The sequence below is a fragment of the Pocillopora damicornis genome, chromosome 2, assembly GCF_964200805.1.
Source record: "Pocillopora damicornis chromosome 2, jaPocDami1.2, whole genome shotgun sequence".
NCBI classification, from domain to species: domain Eukaryota; kingdom Metazoa; phylum Cnidaria; class Anthozoa; order Scleractinia; family Pocilloporidae; genus Pocillopora; species Pocillopora damicornis.
Window position 1 is genome coordinate 20587383 of NC_142671.1, and position 22178 is coordinate 20609560.

The following is a 22178-nucleotide window of genomic DNA, read 5'->3' on the forward strand; positions in this document are numbered from 1 at the left end:
ATTCTATTGGCTAACGAGTAAGAGGTCATAATCTTGTTTATCTATCCTCGACATTGATTTTTTTTCTCAAATCTTTACTCACCACCCTACTTTCGTGATGCAACCTTATGCAAAGAATCCTGATCCGAAGTAGCTGACAATTAGAAATAACTACGTTGAAGCGACAATATGGAAAAATGCAGTTTTAAAAAATCTTGGTATACCTCTCCACCCCAACACAATTTTATCATTTGCGATCGCAAGGGCACAGCACACCCAGTCGAATGTCAATGACGGCAATTTCGCCAATCTCAAATGTTAACATTTATATTTAATTGTAACAGTCAGACATGAATAACTAACTGACTAACTATACACGAAGTCCTTCTTAAGAGGCTCCATAGGGACTCGAAGAAACAGGCAACTCACCACTGAGAGAATCTCTGTTGTCATCATCTCGAATTGTTCCCTGAAAGGTTGCAGGGGATTACCCGCGGAAGACTTCGCTTTAGCAATGCAAGACACGTGTCAATTAACGTGTTGTCTTGTGATTTTAACGTGAAAGTGTTGCAACAAAAATTCACCAGAGCCCTTACTAACCTTACCAAAGACTTACTGTCAATAAATTATCATGGGCTAGAAATTTAAAAAATATTGCGATGGAAGTTTTTATTTTTTCAATTCATTTTTGGGGGGGCCGAAAATGTCATCGTCGCCTCGGATATAGCTGGCTATGTCGAGGGTCTGCATCAAAGCTACCCGATCATCACTGCAATCTTGAAGGCGCGGCCAAGTGCGTGAATTCTTCCTGAAGTTTGAATAAGGAAAACTTTTTTTAAGAGTATTGAGGAAGTTTCGTACATCACAAGTGACAGCTCAAGTTCGCGTCGACGATAAGCGTATTTTCAGGTCAGTTGGTGAGACGCCTGACTGATGCAATCTTTCGCGAGTCTTTCATTGTTCGCCTACTATATCGAGGTAATTTTAATAGCTCGTCAGGATACACCCACGACAAAAGGCACTCCCTCTAACCTTCAACTGGGAGGGGAGATGAGGTGAGGTTATTCCTGGTGAGAGAAGCGATTTTGAGCGGCGATGATCAACGCAGGTCACGCCATGTACACCATGGAAAACCTATCACTTGAAATGAGAGCCTAAAGCGAAGCGCGTTGTGAAAAATGCAGTCTCTTTCGCAACTGGCATCATTTGATCTAGTCACACAACCTACTCTTTGCCTTTTCCGGGCGTTTATTTGAAAGACGAGGCAACAATAGTTGCTATGAGCGCCCCGTTTACTGGCTGAACGCCTTGGACAGGCTTGAGGGAGAACGAGTGATGCAACGATAGCAAACAACAATTGCAAAGGAGTCTACGCAACATGTCATTGTGTCCCAAAACAATGGCCGAGCCTGGAGTAAACTTAAAGAACATCTATTTTACGCGAGGGCAATAATTACAATATCTGAAAAAAACGCTAAGGGATCTCTTAAAATCAGGTACAAATTTCCCTGCTATTGGTTGCTACCAGAAGCATACAACTTCAGTGAGCTGTATGTGAGGCTGTGTGAAAATCCGTTTTTAGTGGGAGGGGTAGACGGGAAAATACTTTATCGTGATTTAAAGGCAATTTAAATGAAATTAATATAACAAATGTGAAATAGAGAAAAGGTTTGCGGGTAGCTGATTACAATCAAATCAAAATAAGGGGAAAATGAGAAAAATAAAAAAACCCTCATTAAAGAAAGCATATTGAACTTAACTCGTATCTTAGTATAGAAGTAACATGAAGATTTTCTACTAGTCTATAATCTATTTGCTACAAACTCTTTCGCTTTCTTATCTTCTTGTTTGCCTCTGAGAACTATTTCAACAAACAAGAAAATTAATTCTCCAAATTGAAACAAAACATACCAAATGGAAGTAGTGGAAAGGTTTGAGGGTCCATCAATGACATGCAGGAAAAGAAAATAAATAAGTAATATCCGTTATGAAGAAAATGACCTACATGTTTTTATTCAAACTATTTGTTACAAACATTTACCTTTCACTTTCTTATCCCGCTCATGTCCGTTTTTGTAAATCATTTCTACTACAATTTTTCAAAATAAAAAAAAATATATTTTCAACTGTCATACAGCACATAACTCATCTCAATTGCATATATTACTCATCCTGATGCGATCTTTGATAACGCTATCGACAGTTTTAACAAAGTACATTCTTCAAACAAAAGTTATAACATTAAATAATAAAACGACTATTTCCCTTTCGTTGGGCAAAAAAATAAAGATATTTTCAGTTGCCATTTATAAAACAAATAGAAAAACAATTTGAATACAAAATTAAGTTTCTTCCTGACACAGTGGGTCATTTATCTTGGGCTGACTGTGGTAGACAGAAGGACCAGCCTTGTGGCCTGTATGAAACCGCAACAACTCTCTCTCGGACGTTTTCTCGAGTATTGGGACTATTAGGGTAGACTGGCTTGAACACCAAACGCGAACGGAAGGTACCAGGAGTCTGATCAGTTCAGTTTATTTCGCTCTCTGAGGCTCTCTCTTTTCTCTCTCTAAAATTCAGTATTCACATTCCCCATACTGTTCTCTGTACATTTACTAAGGTGCTGACAAGGAGAATTTGTCTAATAACCAAGAATTTCTTTAGTTGGGGATCATTCCTTTACTCTCATAACATTAATGTGTGATTCAGTGGTGACATTGTTAGGAGAAGTTAGATGCTGGTCACTCTTAGAGGTTGAAGAGTTAAATACCCTATCGGTAGGCATGTTTGGGCTTACGGGACAACTAACCAAAACAATTTCACAAGACATTTGAAACGACTAACAAAGTACTTAAACACAACCAAACTTCGAGAATTAAAACCTATAAAAACTTCCCGTTGAGGACACTGAGCACGGTCAAGGACAAACCCAAACACGAATAACGATGACGATCATCTTACGAGAATTAAGCTCTACTACAACGGACATGGACACATCACTCAAAGGGTAAAAATAAATGTGTGGTCTTGCAGCACATAACGAACTTAGGCTCACAAGACTCGTATAAGGATTTTTCTAGTACTTCCCAAACACTTCTAATTTTAATAGTTCATATCACGAGTCTAGGAAGGGATTGTGCGGGTACACGAAAGCTAAAAACATGTAATCTTGAGTATTTCCAGAAACTTTTGTCCTTGTAACTCTGACGCCATCTTGCATTTGAACGGATGTGATATCAAAGGGTCGACTATTATGTTCTACTAGGTAACAAACCCTTTCGTTGATCTTAAAGCTGAAAGTAATCTTCAATTTTTTAGCAAAGATGTTACTTGTATTGATCCATCCGCAAAGCCAGTGAGGCATGTGGAACAGCTCATAGAGGAGCTCCAATCGACGCTTACAACTGGTGACTTGTGCTCAGCTGGTAAAGTTAACACTTGACTCAAACACTGATTCTTCTGGACCTGCAAGGTTAGAAAACGAAGTCAATTTGAAAAAAAAAAAAGCCGAGAAAAGGGGGTAATGAGGAGAGAGGAATGAATGGAGGCTCGAAATATTGAATGAAGAGAAGAGAAGAGAAACAAACAAAGGGAAGTTGGCGAGAAGAAGGTGAACGGGAAGAGGGAATAAAGGACAGATGGATAGGAGGACAATCCACACTTTTACGCAAAGAAGAAATCCAAAAAACTATACTCACTGAGTGACATCGTTTGCGATGTTTTAGACGGTACGTACTGTATTTAGCAATACACAACTTACTTTATATACTACTCCACACTCCGGTCCACAGGAAAGAAGATACTGTCCTTCAGAATCAAAAACAAACATCTTGCCATAAGATGATGGTGAACTCATGTATTTGTACTTGCTCTGAGAGGATTTGTCTGAATCGCACCACACTGCCCCGTCGTGTATATCAACGTCAGTTAATCTTTGACCCATGCGGTGCACACTCCACTGTGAGAACTACGAGTAATAAGAGCAAAATTATTTGTATCAAATTTTCTCCCTTTGCTAGATTGGCCAATCATCAATGTCAGTATTTGGGAAACTGCACTCCTACCATTCCCCTAACCCAACATCAGTAAACAGATAATAAGTAAAGGTTAATGTTGGGTTAGGTGAGGGGTAGGTTCGCAAGTGCTTAGATACTGAAATCGATCCCTGGCCAGTTAGGAGAAAAAGATAACAAATATGAGTAAGCACAGGACGAAATTGCAAGAATCCGTAAACGGAAACGTGGCAGAAACATGTTAAACCGTTCCGGAAACACGACGGATAACCTGTGTTTCCGTTACCGGTTTCGTGACGTTTTCTCGCGTTTCCGTTGCTGCGTATACAACGGAACCGGACCACTTTTACGTAAACATAACGGAAACATGGAGTTGCATGTTTCCGCCACGTTTCAGAAATACGGAAACATGTGATTTCGTCCTGTGAAGTCTATAGAGATTAACCCAGTTTACGTGACACGTAGCGAACAGGAGTTTATCATATATTTCGAAACATACATTGGTAGGGAACATATAAGAAAAGTTTAAAAAAATTGTCATGTAATTTTTATTTGGAGGAATCATCTTAAAAGGAAATTCCAGTCCAAAGCAGATGACTTCCACTATCACCCACATACCGCATTTTGTTTAGGTTTCTACAAAATGAGTCGTGTCCCTTCATTCTCGCCCTCTTGATCCTTGAGATAATTTTCGGTTTAATTGTAGGAAGCCATGAAAACGCTAATCAACGATGAGTCTTTTTCAGCTCCGCCTTTATGGATAATGTTATAAGAACTACTAAAAGTCCCTGATGGTGTTATGTTCTAGGGCAAGAAACCTTTTTCTGACAGATCGGCTCTTCACCAGGAGAATGAATGGGGGCCAGCGAACTGTCGGGGAAAACTGAAAAAATGATAGGTGGTTACCGGTGAAGGAATAGTATGGCATCCAGGTTTCACTGTATCAGTGGAAACAAGAATACGTTTCGGCGCTAATTATATTGAGCAAATCGTAACGGGAAATCCGCTTAACGATTGATTTTTTTTTGTGCGAGGTAAGGTCTTGATGATCATTACGAAGGAGTCGACTGTATCGAGCGTTATGGCTAACCTTGCCGTCTGTTCCCATACTGTAAGCAGTGGTTTCGTCTGCGCTAAACTGCATTGAACACACTTCACCTTCATGAGCTTGCCAACCAATTAAACAATCATACGACCTCATATCTGTATGAGCAACAAAATAAGAAAAAACCACGCTTTTACCGAGTTTGAAGTAACAGTTAGTCGAGACCAGTTTAGAAAACTCACAAGAATGAACCCATATTACCCTTTTCAATATTGGATAATAAGGAAATGCAAACTCTGCCACTAAAATTGTTCATAGTTCAACATTGCACGTAGAAGGGAGGGAGGGGGGGGGGTGCAAAATGCCAAGAGGAGTAACATTTTTCAAAACTTGAGACCAAAATTTTTCAGGGCGGAAAGATCGTGACATTCCATGTAGAGCAACTGACTCTGCACCTTAAAATTTTCAGATTTAAACCTTTTTTGCGCTAACAGAGTATAAGAGGGAAGTAAAGGAAATTGACGGCCAGTGAAGGGGATCATTGGAATACTACAGAGTTTTTTTTTCTGGGGGGAGGGGGGGGGGAAAATTGTTCCACAACCAAAATCCTTAGACTCCACAGGTGATAAATAAAGACCGATCCCTAATTTTAAGAAGTTGCTCTCATAACAAAAGTAATAATGCATAGAAAACGACTAATTATATCATTCTTGGCTCCTTTAACCCTACGGGAAAACGAAAAATACCGATCACCAGTTTACAACTGCGTTTTCCCAGTGGATCCGCGGATCGGTCTATTCAGTCAAAAAGTTAAATTCTATTATCATCGTCACCATCATCATCATCATCATCATCATCATCATTATTATTATTATAAATATTATTATCATTACTATCATAATCAAAAATGGGCTGCAAAACCCAAACAATTACACGTGCGTAACACGCTGCATCGCGTGTGATGACTCACCAAACAGCCGTATCATGCCATCCGCTCCTCCTGATATACAAAGAGTTCCATTATGATTAAACGCCGTGCAGTTTATACAAGTGGGCACAGGATCGAGGGGAAGGAGACGCTGGGAGAAATAAGAAAAATTACACAAGAAATGATTTACCAACCAATAAGGAGTGAAGAAACCTTTCAAATCAAAAAGATCCAAATGGAAGAGGTACAGAAGGCTCCCTTCCCTCTCCCGAATGAAAAAAAAAACCTAAAAAGATGATGATAAGATAAAAAGAATGTTTTCTTCTTACTACTGGTAGTCACCCAATCACAAGATAACATACCTCGACCTTCATGGCTTTCATATCCCAACACTGTAACACACCCGCGCCGCTACCTGCACTGTTCGACGTCAACGAGGACATTTCACTGTATTTTGAAAACGATTGCGATAACCTCAACGATGACGTCAAAGATTTCTTATTTGCTGCCGCTGAACACACAAAAGCTGCTCCGGTAGGACTGCACGACAATGAGACTATTCTGGAAATGAAAATCGATTTTGTTTTCGTATTTGTCTCTTCCTTTGTTTATTTTCTAGCAACTGAACTGATAGAATGTTGTTTCAGTCTTTAAGTCGACGTCAAGTTTAGCATGGTGTTTGCAACAAGACTGGTGTGTTGGGTCATGTATCTTGGTCTGTTCTGAAGAAATCCCGTTAATTCCATGAGAAAGTGTAAACAACATACCCAGTTTGCGCAAAAAAGTCGATGCCTATTTAAGATCGAGAATATACAAACCACCCTACTGAGTAGCAAGTTTGTATGTGAAGGTACTGTCGTGTGTCAAGTGTGTTTAAAGCATGTCACGAACTTGTATCAAGTTCGAGCATCACTGTTCATGGTGTATGTCAGGGTCTTTAACTGACCGAGATCAGAGTTTGCAATAACCATTTACCATTCCTTTTGTATTCTCTGTGTAGGTAAAATTAGCCGCGTGTCTCGCGTGTTTGCTTCCATTCGAATAGATTAAAAAAAGCTCTTAAGGTGCATTAAGACGCTGAGAAAGAGTGAATTCCTTTAGCTCACCTGGGGTACTGATGATGAGAGTCAGTCGTGACATCACAAATGGCCTTTTTATTTTCTGTGTCAAAAAATCGCACTTTACCATGTCCAGTGCCCAACAGAAGCTACAACAAAAACAATATACACTAATATAATCTGCAATATCTGAAGGTTCTATCCACAAAAGACATGAACATGAAAGTAATCAATCGTTATTTGACTAGCCACAGAGATGGAGCATAAAACAGAATGATTTTCTGTGTCAAAAATCACATTTTACTATTTCCACTACCTAACAGAAGCTACAACAAAAACAATACACAATGATATATGGTCTGCTCTATCTCAAGGTGATAACATGAACACGAAGGTGATAAATCTTTATTTTGACTAGCGACAGAGATGGAGCATAAAACAGAGATGTTCAATTCTGTATTGATCAAAGACAGATCGCCGACTTAAGGCAAAAAAGGAGTTTCAAGTCATTTAAGAGAGAGAGTCACAATTTGAATATACATCAGACAAACTTGAAAATATAAACAACAAATGTGTAATAATTATTAAGTGATATAAATGCACCAGTTGTACGTAAACTTTAACCCTCTAACTCCCATGAGTGACCAAGACAGAATTTCTCTTTACAATATCAATACAATATCAACCAGATATGTGATAAGAATAAAGAAAAATATCAATATGGGGATAATTAGTTGATCCAATATTAAATTCTCTGAACTAACATCATAAGAATTGTATGGTTGACAGTAAGGAGAATTACAAATTTGGTCTGGGAGTTAGAGGGTTGACTGGGTTGACGAACTTTTCACTTTAGTTCACAGAACAACCTGCAAAACCACTACATGAGTAACACAATTTGTGGCATTTGCATACGCATGTGGAAACGTACTGTATACCAATCAAAGTGCTCTGTGAGCAAACTCGTGAATTGACACATGATTTTTTAGATTATGTTTAATGTTATCTGGTTTAGGGAATTTTGTGGTTGATTGTCATATCTAGAGTACGAGCAGTAGTTCAGTGTTCGCTAATGTAGCAAAGAAACAAAGTAACGTTGGGATAAGAAGGCATTACAATTGAAATGATCATGCTATTACATTTGACAAGGTGGATGATGTCATGTGTTTTAAACGTCTATCATTTTTGTTTCTGGTTCAAAAGAAAAGGTTGGAAGTAAATGTGGGTGAAAAGTGAAATTTACTGTCTTTCGTTGTAAATATTAGAAAATCAAGGCAATACTGTCTTAATGAAAACATTAACGATTCCCTCTTTATCAAATGAGACAAACGGGAACGAGTTTTGAGTGATATAATTAAGCCAAGCCTGCCACCGTCATTTTGGATCTCCGCCTGGGTAGATTTAAGTCACGTGCTAGGCAACGTATAATCAATAACAAGATAGAATTTCATTTCAGGCCTAGTTATCAATTTCGTGGTGTGTAACTTTCGCATTTTAGTACGTTGTATGTATGTTGAATCTTCAAATTGTCTTAAAAACTTAAAAGAAAATTTTTCTTTAAAAATTCACTGAAATCGGTAGCTAAAATTGTTTGTTTAGGTGTTATCTGATTTTCGTGTTAACTTGTTATTTCGTCAGTCGCCGGCATCTTTTGTTGCTTCACACAGGAAAAACACACGCGACGAAACGTAATGATCAATTTTATCCTCAATCTCACGCTATAACAGAAAAAGCTTTTGAACATCTGTAAACTCCGAGCGCTTCGCAGTAAGTGATATTTTCAATGAATCTTCGGATTGTTTTCAAGTTCAAGGATTGTAAATTACAATTTTATAAAAAACGAAGGTTGTTCTGTTATTTCAGTGTGAATCCTTGCATGCCTGCCAGTCGCTGGCGCCGCTTGTTGAAACTAAAACGAAAAAAAAAAACTCTTTTAAGATTATCATTGGCTTCTTTTTCACCCCACCACTATTCTTAGTAACAAAGGTCGCCATTTCGTCTGTTTATTGCTCGCCAAAAACTATAAAATGCACTCAAAAGCCTAAAATCTAAAAAACGTTTACAGGAATCGACCAATCGAGCGAGCGAGCGAGCGAATTCCATTCCCCACATCGCATCTATAACTCGCTCTTGCGCATGCGCGCAATTCACGAGTTAAAAAGGCAAGTTAAACAAAGGCTTAAGCATATTTTTTCAACTTCAAGTTTTAGAAAAGCAGTGTTACAATAAAAGCTGCATGAGTAGAAGCTTTACTTTGACTTACCAGTCTGTCAGGCTTTGGAGCCCACTCCAGTGACAGCAAGGGAGATTTACACATGACAGTGCTACTGGTGTGGATGTCAGGATGGTTTGTCCAAACCCTAGTCACAAAAGGTTTAGAGATCAGATGAGAAGGAAACATTTCACTTACTGCCCTTACTCTTACTGGCATTTAGTGTTTCCAGGTTCATGTTGTGTTTTGTGCAATTCTACAAGAAAAAATTAACGAGGATGAAGAAACAAAAATACAGAATGAATATTCATTGAAGAGATAAATGTTTGAAATAAAATTTTATACTGATCTCACATGTAACTGCACATTTGTACAATCAACCATGAAGAAAATCATTTGATCAAGCTTAATCCTTTAACTCCCATGAGTGACCAAGACAGAATTTCTCTTTACAATAATTATCAACCAGATAAGTGATGGGAATAAAGGAAAATATCAATTTGGGGATAATTAGTTGATCCAATACTAAATCCTCTGAACTAACATTAAAAGAATCGTATGATTTACAGTAAGGAGAATTACAAATTTGACCTGGGAGTTATAGGGATAACCCTTTACAACCTAACATCAGTATGCATATTCTCCATACTGTTTTCTATACATTTCCTAAGGTGCTGACAAGGAGAAGTTGTTTAACAATCAAGAGCTTCTTTAGTTGGTGATCATTTCCTTTTTTCTTGTGACGTTTATGTTTGATTCAGGGGTGACATTGTAAGGAGAAATAAGATGCTGGTCACTCTCAGGGGTTAAAAGGTTAAAGACCCTGGGTAATCTTAACATGCCCTTCACAACACAGTCAAGGTTGTGTGGTGTAACACCCTCACTTCAACATGAAAACGATTTTATAAAATTAATACAAATAGGGAAGGAAACCATCACAGCACACCCTCAGTGTAAAAAAAAAAAAAAACAGTAACAGTCCCTTACTTGACAATCCCATCAGCATCAGCACTGCCAATCATCCTACCGCTAGAAGAAAACTTGCAGTGCACAATTGCTGAGTGATGCTCTTTGTATACATCCTAGGAATAATACATCACTAAGTTTGAATCAGCAGATTATTTACTTTTATTATTCAAACACTGATCTTGATAATCATTGTTTCCATATGCAGCATTAAGAATAACATTAGTCTTCTGACAATGACGAAAGGCACAAATTTCAGGACACCAGTCAGAGCCCTCCCCCCCCCCCTTTTATTTCAAAAAAAAAATTGGAAAGGGTATGAAATTTAATGGTGTCAGTTATTGTTGGGAAAGGTAAAACAATTTGACTGCAGCAGTGATATTATAAGCCATTGATCTTGTTGAAATGCTATAGGGTCTAACATGGCTGAGAAATATATGCATTATAATCCCCATGTTAAGCCTAGGTACTTTTGGGAAGAACAATGGAAAATATGTTTGTATAAATAAAGAAAAAATACATAAAATACATGTACCTGGCTAAGACATAGAAAATGCTTGGACTTGTGGTCACCAGGGCCTGGAAAAGATATATATTAAGAAATTATTCAGCTGAAAGGAGATCCTGTATATTACAGTGAGGGTACAGACCATGTAATTTATGGCTTTAACTGGGCTTCCACCTCTCAAAATGAGAACAAATAAATGAGGAGTGACTTCTACCTCTTCCACAGCATGTAATCACATACACCTGAGAGATATTTTTGATGTTAGATATTCAAAGACAGGAGTTCACTAAAATTACCTGATGTTCAAAGCTCATACAAATACCTGCAGTACTACCAGAAAAATCAAGCTACAGTGTAATTACATTGATCCATGTGAATATCATGCTCACCTTCAAAATGAACTGTTTTAGAAAGTGCATCTTCTAAAATTGATAATAAAAATAAAAACATGACTGGTTAAATATCTATAGTCCCTTGGTTACAAAAAAATACAATAATGATCTTAACCAACTGTTACCACTTATTCTGTCATGCATTTTTTAAGCTGTTCTAAGGCCAAATTGTAGCAAGACTATTGCCAGTTCAAAAGGGTTTCCAAGATAAGTATTGTTTATGTAATACCTAGTGTGAAAAGTCATAGGTTATCGTACTCTTGACAACTAGAACTATTGAGTAAGATCAAGGTTTAAAACAGTTTTCAAAACAGCTCTTAAACACCCACCTTCAGGATAACAGGAGGGGTTGTCATTATGGGGAGGTACATAGAGTACCTGTTGTAGTGTTTTATGATATTGGCTATTTTGAAGGATAATGTGAGACAGAAAAAACATGATAAATCAATAAAAGACAAAGCAAAATTTGACTTTCAGATGGGAAGTGTCCACAAAACAAATCAAGAGAAAGGTTTGGCACATACAACAGTTTTTGCAACATTCAATGTCAGAAAAAGTGTTTTCTCCCTAGTGTGTAACTTAAACAGTTATGACCCTCACTGGTTGTCATTGCCATGATATTATGTGAAGATTAAATACACCTAAATGTAAGAACTTTCACCTGAAATGGAAAGAAATCCCTCCACCCCCCCCCCCCCCACTTCCACCTCTGCATGAATGGTTACCTGTTTTGTCTTCTGTTACCTCCACCTGAGTTGCTTTCAGCCTTACAGGCAATGTTTTACTCCTGCGGATAGCATTTCCAAACTTTTCTCTGTCATCTTGGCTTGCAGCAGAGGATGTTTCAAAGCTGAGAGTTTTTGACAAACCTAATTTTGAGATCCTAGCATCCTCCTCATCATGTGTTGAGTCAGTCTGAACTTCAACCTCCTGACCTTGAGGTTTCTCAGATGAAGCAGTAACTGCACTTGACTTCAGCTGCTCGTCCTCCATGTGGGATAAATGTTTTTGCTGTTCTTGTAATTGCTTTAGAGAAAAAGAGGGCAAATATAGTACATTCAATTAACTGACTCTTCAAACAAAAAAAACACCTTTAGTGCAACTGCAAAAAAAAAAAAGTGATCAGTTGCGGTAGTAGCCATTGGAAATACTGCTGTACATGTAAAAATCAAATCAGGAGGTCAAAAGTTGCATGGAATCAGATCCACCAATCAGTTGCAATAAAGCAAGTGTACAACAATTCCCTCTGAAGAAAAAACTCTTTCTACAGTACTGTATATCATTCAATTTACACCAGTTTACTACTCCCAAATTCCTTTTTTCATTTACATGTATATGCACTTGACATCATGGAATAAAATCCAACTTCCAATTTTTATATAAATCCAGACAGGAGAATGATTGAATGTTCAGTTGTGTGACTGTTTACAATTTAGAAAGGCAATGAGATCATCAGATTCTATGATTTTCACAAAAGAAGATTAGAGGAACAATTGGAGGGCTCAGAGCAAGAATGATCCCTTGATTTTTCGGCCATTTTTGAAAGTGTTCAGAAGTAGTTGAATTTTGGCATGTGGACACTTTCAAAAATGGCCGAAAAATCAAGGGATCGTTCTTGCTCTGAGCCCTCCAATTAACACCCCTGCAGATTCTTCTAATTGAGACAAAAAATGACTCAAGAGGTTGTGGTTGCTTAAAGAAATTTGTGCAGTGAAACAATCATTTAAAAAGTGCTCTCTTATGAGAACTGGGCATTTTTAAAAGAAGAGGGTGTTGACAAGGGGTGACTGGGAGTATATTTTTAGTCTAAAAGTAATTTTTGAACCATGCTTGGTACTTGATTCAAATCAATTTTTCCTATGAAATGTAATAAAGACAATCAAAGACAACCCAATAAAAACTGTAGTGCTTTACCTACTTGCAAACTATCTAATGTATTTAGCGCAAGGAGAATAAAAGCCATGAGCAAATTAAGTGAATTTAAGTGTTCCTGACCAGCATTTTTGCCAACTACCCATTTTTCAAGGCACCACCTACTTGAATTAGACAATGCAGTAAAATACCTTTCTTTATTTGAAATAAATTTCCGCAGAACAATAATGTGAACTTGCTTTTAATACAAAGAAAAAGATTAGCTGTGGACCAGCTATAAAACACCCTACATATACATCTCTTAGGATCCTCTTTCACATAGAACCTCATTTGAAACTCCTTTTATGATAAGTGCCCTATTCAAACTATACAAGCTCAGTAATTAAATAATTACCCATAGGTTACCAAATTTCTCTAACCTGTAATTGTTGTTGCTGCCTGATTAGTTGTTGTCTTTTAAGTTTCACTTGATCCTCTTGAAGCTGTTGTGCTTTTGAATCTTTTCCCTTTTTGTTCTTTTCTTGCTTATCTTTGAACATTTTGGTAATTTTTTTTGAGATTGAAGAAGTTGGTAGAAACTTACTAGACTGACCTTGTTGCCTGTGAATATTAATAACACCTGAAATTAACCTTTAACTCAGCTTTTGTTCCTTTAACCTACTGAGTACTGCAAATCATTTCACAAATTGAAGATTTAGAGGTTTGCTTGCAAGTATACAACATCTTGTAATTTTCTGGCTATTAATACACATCCAGAGGATCTGTACAGGTAAAAAGACTTACACATGGCAGCCACACACCATGGAAGAAGAAAATAAATACCTCTTACTGACTGAGTTAAAGGTCCATACTGTATGTTACAGACCACGTTTTTTCCACTCTGCTTTATGGCATAAGTGCCCAGCACACAGGCTGTAAATCCGAGCAGAAAAACAAGGTTCCGTAACTTATGTAAAGTAAGTAAAGTATGGACTAAGAACACAAGGTAAGAAAGGTGTTGATAATATCTCTGGATGAAATAGAGGGGGAAATTTTAAATGTGGACAAACTTTTGAATTTATCAGGCTATAAGGTGAAATATGGCCTCCAAAATTGACAAATCATAGCATAATTATAAATAAAATGAGAGATGTAATATATCATTGGTCTAGATAATACCTTGGGATAACTTGAAACTCTTCCATATCATCCTCTTCAACAGTGGTAGCTCTCTTTCGGCTATCTGATAGCTCTTGCTCTAGTCTAGATTTCTGACGCTGTAAGTTTGCTCCTTCGTCTGCTAGTGATACAACCTGCTCTTTAAGTTTCAGGACTTCCTGTTCCAACCTGTGCAACTTTCCTCGTTCCTCGTCATACTTTAGAAGGGTTGGCATAGGTTTAAAGCATTAAGGACAAATCTCACAGACTTTGTAGGAGAGACAACCAGCACCAGGGGTATACAGAAGTTACAATATTTTTCAAGTCTCATTGGAAAGAATCATGCAGTCAACTTGAGAAATGGTTAGCATTGTGCTTGTAGGCATTGTGCTTGTAGGCATTGGTGTAAGGCCAAGCAAAGGTAAAAAACCTTACTCAAATAACCCTTTTACCCCTTAGTGTGACTAGTGTCTAATTTCTCTTTATAATATCACCCTTGAATCACACATTAGATACCAAGAGTAGAGGAAATGATCACCAACTTAAGAAGCTCTTGATTATTGACCAAATTCTCTTTGTCAGCACCTTAGGAAGGGTACATGTATAGAGAACAGTATAGAGAATGTGCATACTGATGTTAGGAAGGAAGTTGTTAATAATTATGTGAACAACTAACCCTTTAACTACCAAGATCTGATTGTTAAATCTCCCCTCTAGCTACATATTTCCTCATAAGCTAGTTACAAGAATTTGGTGTTAGATCAAGACAAAAATTTCTACCTGATGTTTCAATATTCTCATCACCTGTTTGCTGGATAATGTTTAGATATTATAGGGAGAAGTTACGAGTTAATCACTTCTGGAAATTAATGTCCAGAAAAAACAGTTAAACTGCAGCCGTATGTGGAGTGGCTCATGACATGTTTGCAAAATGTAGTTTTCTTTGACAAAAATTTACCATCAAATCACTAATGCAGTATGCCTATTCCAGTTTCAGTTGCAAAGTAGAATACTAGACAAAATCAGCATTCAAACAAGAATGTCCAGATTTAGTGATAAAGCTGCCTTAAACTATAAGCATGAGAGAGATCATAATATTATCAGATACTTACTTGTTTTTCTAGAAATTAACATGAAAAGTCACTTTTTCTACTCAAAAGGATATGTAGGTAATGAAACAAAGTAATCAGAAAGTTATAGAGTGAAAGGAAAAAAGTCTCTTGCCATGCCCTCTGAAAGTACATCTCAAATGTCATATTCTGATCAGGATTCTTGATGAAAGGAATTGCTTAAAAAAAGACAAACAGAACACTATATTAGAGGGGAAAATATTCACAGGTACAAGTGTATTATCTGTTCCATGATGTGAACAGTTTTCTGAGAATGAAGCTCAAGGGAAACTGTGAGCTTTTTGGAACAGATGATGTGTACATTGTACGTTACAAACATTTTGCAATGTACATCAAAAAATGTTTACAAACAGCTTACTGTGTTCTCTGCTGTGACTTAATGAACAAACAAATATATCCATTCTTCAAGGTAACAACCATAAAATGCTTTCTCATCTTGAATCAAATTTTAAACACAGACTTATCCTAGTGGACATAAGATTTGGAAACGAGGGAATATCACCTGGATGATATATCCAGTTTTAGCTAGGGAATATTCTGTCACCTGATGCATATAGACCAATTTCATGTAAGCAAAAATATTAGATGGATCATAACAAGATATATCAAACCTCCATTTCAAAGCTAAACACCTCTCATTAAAACAGTTGTTTCGAGGGAAAAGGAGTATGTTTTTCTTAGGACACAAGGAAAAGGACCATATCAAAACTCCTTGCACCAATTGCCTATAATAACTCAGCTGCCCCAGATACTGTAGCAGAATAGATTTTGTCTACTGTTCACGATTATCAGAAGTTTTTATTCTAGTTAGCAAGCTGGATTCCTGCTTGGTCCAATCATAAATGAATTTTCAGCTTGGTTGTTGAAATGAACAAGGTGAACTCTTTCAAGTTTCATCTTGATTCCTGAGATGAACTGACCATAATATAGGAATATTACCAAAGGGATCAATATCAGTTGCAAAAACCAAGGTTATGTTGAATTTGAATTTGAGAATAATTATTATGATGATTACTTCTTAATCTCTATAGGATCAGTCTAATGACTAAAATAATATAAGATAGTTACTTACATGTATTATCTCATTCTGTATTGAGAAATTTTTGACTGAGTATCAAAATGCAAAAACCAATGTTATCGCAACAAAGAAATTCAAAACGGACACAAGTGGCTAGAGAGAACTAAATTTAAGTTGAGAGAGAGGTGTGGGTTCAAGACCAATCAGAGATTAAGTAAAGCAGAACCAGCACAATTATCATACTAGTTTATTAAGGACACTTAATTGAAAATATTGGTAAATCCAAAACATGATAAGGACTCAGAGAATTAGTGTTTTCGCTGGTCAAAAATGCATTATACATTACTGTCTGTGAACAAAATCTGACAAAATTGTGACTTACCAAACCATTCTCTCCACTCTGCTTGAGTCTGTAGCTCTGCTGTATACTTCTCAAAAAACTCCACAACCTTGTCATTTTTTGAGTTCTGTATGGCATGCACAATGTACAGCCGCAAAAGACACATCTCCAGTTTTTTGACATTTGAATTGTGCTGATAGTCTAACCTCTTGAAGAATCTGTCATTTAAATAGTCCCAGTAATCTCTCAGGCTGGTAATGTCATAGCTTAGGATGTACTGATTCAACTGATCCACAATTTTGTCCACCTGAAAAAAGGAACTCTATTAAGCTTTGCAACAATAACATCCTGAGAACATTTTTTTCAAGACTAGGCCTACTGTATGTATGTGTATCTCATGACCATTAATTTAAACCAAGTAATTTACATTTTTTTTTTAAATAACATTCCCCAACAAGACCACCTACACAATGGCATCATTTGACTAAAACTAACACATTCCTTTACATTTCCTTCTTTTTTCAGTATTTAAGAGCTACTAATTAATATGTAAATGAGACCTACAGCAACTGCCTCTAATTATGTAAAGCAAATGGATTCTATAATATTGTTAATCCTTTGACTCCCATGAGTGATCTCAACAGAATTTTTCCTTGCAATGTCAAAACAATATCAACCAGATGAGCAATGAGAATTGAGAGAAATACAATTTGGTGATAATTGGTTGATCCAATACCAAATTTCCTGAACTAACATTATAAGAATTGTATGCTTGACAGTAAAGAGAATTACAAATTTGATCTGGGAGTTAAAGGGTTAATGGCATTGTCATCTGATTATGCATCTGCCCTCCAATATATCATAAGTAAGAACCAATCAAAATGCAGGCATAAATCAGTTTCTTATATAGAGCTGCTTGATGCATGATGCATATGTCATCGTGTGTCATGATTTCAGGTCTGGCACTAGATTGCATTGTTATCTACTGATTTGAAATGGAACTCTGACCTAACCACAATAATGATTCCTAATAGAGCAATTTTAAATCAAGTGTCCAATCTGTGACTGGTCCGAAAAACTTGCAGCACTTTCTCAACTAATCAGAAGCAAAATTAAACCTAATCAGGACTTGGTTGCTCGCAATTCCCTACTCTTTAGTTTTTTTTTCATTTTGAGTTCTCATTGGCTCTTGATTACAAAGTGATTACTTTGGTTTTGGTTGTGCAACACTCAATCGAAAAACGCCTTAAGACGACAGTTTACCCAATGCACATTCCTCACCCTGAGGATCTGTTATGTGCCAGTGATGTGACGTGAAAAAGTTGAAGTAATTATAATTGTAACATGTCAATTACATATTTCTATTGCCCGAACAAGACTGCACATAAGCAGGATGGATAAATCTTATACTCTGCATGCAGGTCTGGTAATTGGGCAATAAAACCTCGGCACATGCAGCCACCAAGATTTAAACTTTCGCGAAGAAGGAAGCCAGGAAGATTTAAACTTTCGCGAAAGTGAAATTAAATTTCACTTAAATTATGTTGAATGGCGGCTGGTAATATTTCCTTAAAGTAACTTACCCGGAAACTTTTGTCCTTATCTGCTTTCAAATCAGACTCAAAGCTTTTCAAAGTGTTTGAGAATCCGCGAAATACAAGGTACTCCTTGATTACATCGTCTAGCATCGGCACTGCAGCCGCCATTTTTTTTGTGCCTCGATCTGATGTGAAATCCGGACAGCGACGAAATGTTCACGACTACCGTGACTAAATTGGATTTTTCTTTTCTAGAATTATATTTTGACAAAACGAGCATTCTTTGTTAGAATTTGGCCCAGCTTTGTGGATGTCTCCCTTATTTTCATTGCTAGCTCATGGGAGTCGAAATTTTTTGAATAAATTTAAACACCCTCCCTACCCTTCTAGTGAGAGTTTTTCCTATTCTTTGTGCACTACGCGTGACACTTAGCTACAACCTTGCGAGCGATCGAAAGTTTAAATTCTTTTTCGCTCCTAATCTCTTGCCCTGAGAAAAGAGACCCAAAAAATTTCAATCATGGAAGCCCATGCAATCTCTCCTGATGTTGTCGATGTGATTCCTGCTCAGGTTATAAGGGTACGCTCATCAAGAAATGTACTTACAGTGCAGACACCTTATATAATGTTACTTCTCAAGCTCTTAATGTTACTGCCCAAGTTGAATCTATACTCCTCAAGGGGAGAAAGAAACAATATTCACGATAAAGACGTTTACCTTGATAATGTTAAGAAAGGGGTATGTCAGTGGCTAGGACGTAAGATTCAAAGATGATATTTTTGACCTCTTCACAGGAATGTGTGGTGTTTCTGAATTTAATTGAGACAATAAGACTTGCGTGCTAAGCGCTAACAACCGGAACTCACCCCTCCACTGCAGTTCATTTGAGTTCTCATTACTTTATTTGGTTGGTTTTAAAGGTGAAATATGGAGACCTGGAAGTGAATATGGGAAACACATTGACTCCAGCTCAGGTAAAAATTGAAGTGTTTTAAGAAAGCGGGGGGTTAATTATGCAGAACTGTGCTAATTTTGGTCATTTTGGATAAAAAAAAAATTATATTGTGGAAATTGGGCTGAATTTTGCTTGCTTAACATGCGAAATTTATTTCTTTATTTAATTTCTAGATTAGTTTGAGCTTTATTTTTTAGAAATCATCATATGGATCACTCTGTCCTTTTTCAACTAAAACCGTTTTGCGACAAACATGCATTGCTTCGCTGGTTTTATTGTTTCAAGAAAGAAAAGCTTCTATTGTGTTTGTTTTAATAAGACAAATTGCCAACGGAAAAAAATAGAATTTTGCATTCGTTGTCTTAAACAAGAGATCCAAAAGGAAAGGAGTCGATCAAGCCATTTGAAAATTGCAAGGCTGTTGCTTAAACGCATGCATGTCGAGGCGTTCTCGATCAAATAAAGTTAACAAAAATAAACACAGATTCTACCGTGGCCTTAAATGGTTCAATATTGGGTTATGCAAAAATTAAATTAATGGATTGTGATAAATTTGATTTGAAATACCACTTTGCATTACCTTAATTAAAGAAGTCTGTAAAGAGAATATTGCTGGCAAAATTTAGGACCTTGAGAAAAGAAACTTAATGTTTTTAAGTTCCTCTTTATTATTTCTATTCAGGTGAAAGACCCTCCAACATCAGTTTCGTGGCCTGTTGAAGAAGGTACATTGTACACCCTTCTCATGACTGGTAGGTTTACTCAATGTAGTCTGACTCTGGTAATTTTTAACCTTCTGAATACAATTTATCTTACCCCTCCCCCTAACATGTTTGATAACTTGGCAACCACCTTTTGGCTCATCACCAAGGCTGCAGAATCCATAGCAACCCTGTAGTGGCACCATAACTCTGAACCACTCAGTGAACTAATTCATTGAAACTTTAACTAATACCTAGTTATGGAAAGGAAGTGTCTGTAGTGGTCTGTAAGTAAACTAAGGCTTGTAAAATGGCTCTTTATGAAGTCCTGCACCAAAAAAAATAGCCTGAACAGGTCACATGACTTTTCTACTGAAGGATGAAGGACAACCCTTGAACTGTGTGTACATAAAAAGGAACATTACTGTACCAGCTTTTTCTCCCCAGAAGTTGACAAAAATTATATGAAATTATATGAAGCCATAAAATTTTATTAACCATTAACTCCCAGAAGTGATAAACATGTAACTTCTCCCTATAATATCCATAAATTATCCAGCAGTAAGAATACTCAAACTCATCATGTACAAGGTATTACCTTGATCACGCACCAAATCCTCACAACAAATTTACAAGTAAATGTGTAAGAGCCAGAGGGGAGAATTAACAATCAGATCTTGGGAGTTAAAAGATTTAATGTTCTTACAATGTCACAGATCCTGATGCACCTTGTCGTGCCGAACCAAAGCTCCGTGAGTGGCATCACTGGATTGTTGTGAACATCCCAGGTTGTGACATTAGCAAAGGAGATGTAAAAATGGAGTATATGGGATCTGCACCACCACAAGGAACAAAGCTGCACCGCTACACGTTTCTAGTGTACAAACAACCTGGAAAAATCAATTACATTGATCAAGCAGTGTGCAGCCAGTAAGAATGCATTTGTTAACGTATTGTTTATTTGTTTGTTTGTTTTCTACAGTTTTTAAATTTCAGTCTCTGCTTTTTATCCTACCCTGCAATAAGTAATGCATGCAAAGCCAAAGTCTTCTTCTATATACCCTCAAAATATTAATCAGCAATGATTTGATGCTGAACTAAAAGTTAAGTATTTGCTAAAAGAATTGTCAGGTGCATGATTGTGTCAAAATCCCATTTTGATCAGAATGGCTTTGAAATGTCGACTTTAAATTGTACCAATACATGTTTCATTTGAACTTCAAAGAAATTAAAGGGTAAGCTGGGGAACTCCTTTCTTCAGAATTTCAATTCCCTTTTTATCCTTTCACTGTAATGTGGTTTTTTGAAGCTTTTTATACTCCATCTTGCCTTATTTCTAGGCCTGGCTTTGAGCGTGCTAGAAGAAATGCTCGTGAGATGGCTGCCAAGTACAATCTTGGTAATCCTGTGGCAGGAAACCTTTTCCAGGCAGAATATGTGGAAACCAAAACTCATGGGTGTTGCAAATGAGGCTCAGGTTCAGGTCACTGTGTACTGTAACCTGGCATTTAACATGGCTGTGATTGTCAATGGACTCATTTTTAAGTTAGACATCGTTATATTCCACTCATAGATGTTAATAACTCAAAGTCAGGTTTATATGGTCAGGGTCTGTGGGTTTGTTTGTTGAATATCTTGAGTTAGCTTTTGTGGGTACATTACTCGAAGAAAAGGCATGATGAGGTCAGTTTCCTCCTATCACAAGCATATATTGTAAACAAGTGCACAAAGTCAAGTCTTGGCAGGGCGAATAAAAACATTTTAGTCGGTCTCAGTGAGTTATAACTGCCTTGAATATCAGAAGCAAAACGCATCAGAAACTCAAACATGTTTATGAAACGAATTGTAATGGATTACACTGGCAGATCAAGAACGAACTGGTGGTATCCAGTAGAAATCCTTTGAATTCCTTGGAGTAAATTCAGTTTGTTGTTCACTACATAAGGTGGTGAGGTAAAACAAATACAAACTCAGATTATTTTCGACACAATTGAAAATTGCTTGTCTTTTTCGATTCTATAGTAGCCAAGAGACAAGATGATGAAAGACTGCCTTAGACTGCTGGCACTCTAGATCTGTTTGTCAGGGTTAAGAAGAGATAAGACTTCCACGAGATAGGGTGTGGTTTTTGCGAGTGCCCGCGTGGTCTTTTTTCGCGCAAAAGACCTTTCGAGTTTGCGGTTACGATTTCAGTTCACCTGCTTGTCTAAGCCCTTATCAAATGACTACTTCGTTTTGAGCTACATGTCTTCTCAAGAAGCCTTTTGGTCATAGCAAGCTTTTTTTATTCCGTAAGCTGAGAGATTGTATGTTTCTTTAGACGAGAAATTGATCGAAACTGGCGTAAGTCATCTAAAGCCCCAACTTTGTGCTTAACTGCGAAAA

The 22178-nt window shown here is 37.1% G+C and overlaps 2 protein-coding genes across 2 annotated transcripts; one reads left to right on the forward strand and one right to left on the reverse strand.

The window, feature by feature from the left end:
• Nucleotides 1–1967: 1967 nt before the first annotated feature.
• LOC113681339 (WD repeat-containing protein 91) lies at nt 1968–18474 on the reverse strand. The gene is made up of 16 exons (XM_089196752.1): nt 18182–18474; nt 16641–16905; nt 15276–15398; nt 14132–14348; nt 13393–13573; nt 11827–12127; nt 11099–11131; nt 10737–10780; nt 10223–10317; nt 9287–9383; nt 7072–7172; nt 6328–6526; nt 6008–6116; nt 5083–5195; nt 3740–3946; nt 1968–3444 (listed from the first exon to the last, which is right to left on the reverse strand). Exons 1-16 carry the CDS (start codon nt 18302–18304, stop codon nt 3286–3288), a joined length of 2367 nt encoding a protein of 788 aa, XP_089052878.1. The 5' UTR covers nt 18305–18474; the 3' UTR covers nt 1968–3285.
• Nucleotides 18475–18524: 50 nt separating this feature from the next.
• LOC113681352 (protein D3) lies at nt 18525–21562 on the forward strand. Its single transcript, XM_027198448.2, has 5 exons — nt 18525–18716; nt 19058–19111; nt 19775–19844; nt 20510–20723; nt 21134–21562. The coding sequence occupies exons 1-5, from the start codon at nt 18657–18659 to the stop codon at nt 21261–21263; spliced, it is 528 nt and encodes a 175-aa protein (XP_027054249.2). The 5' UTR covers nt 18525–18656; the 3' UTR covers nt 21264–21562.
• Nucleotides 21563–22178: the final 616 nt, after the last annotated feature.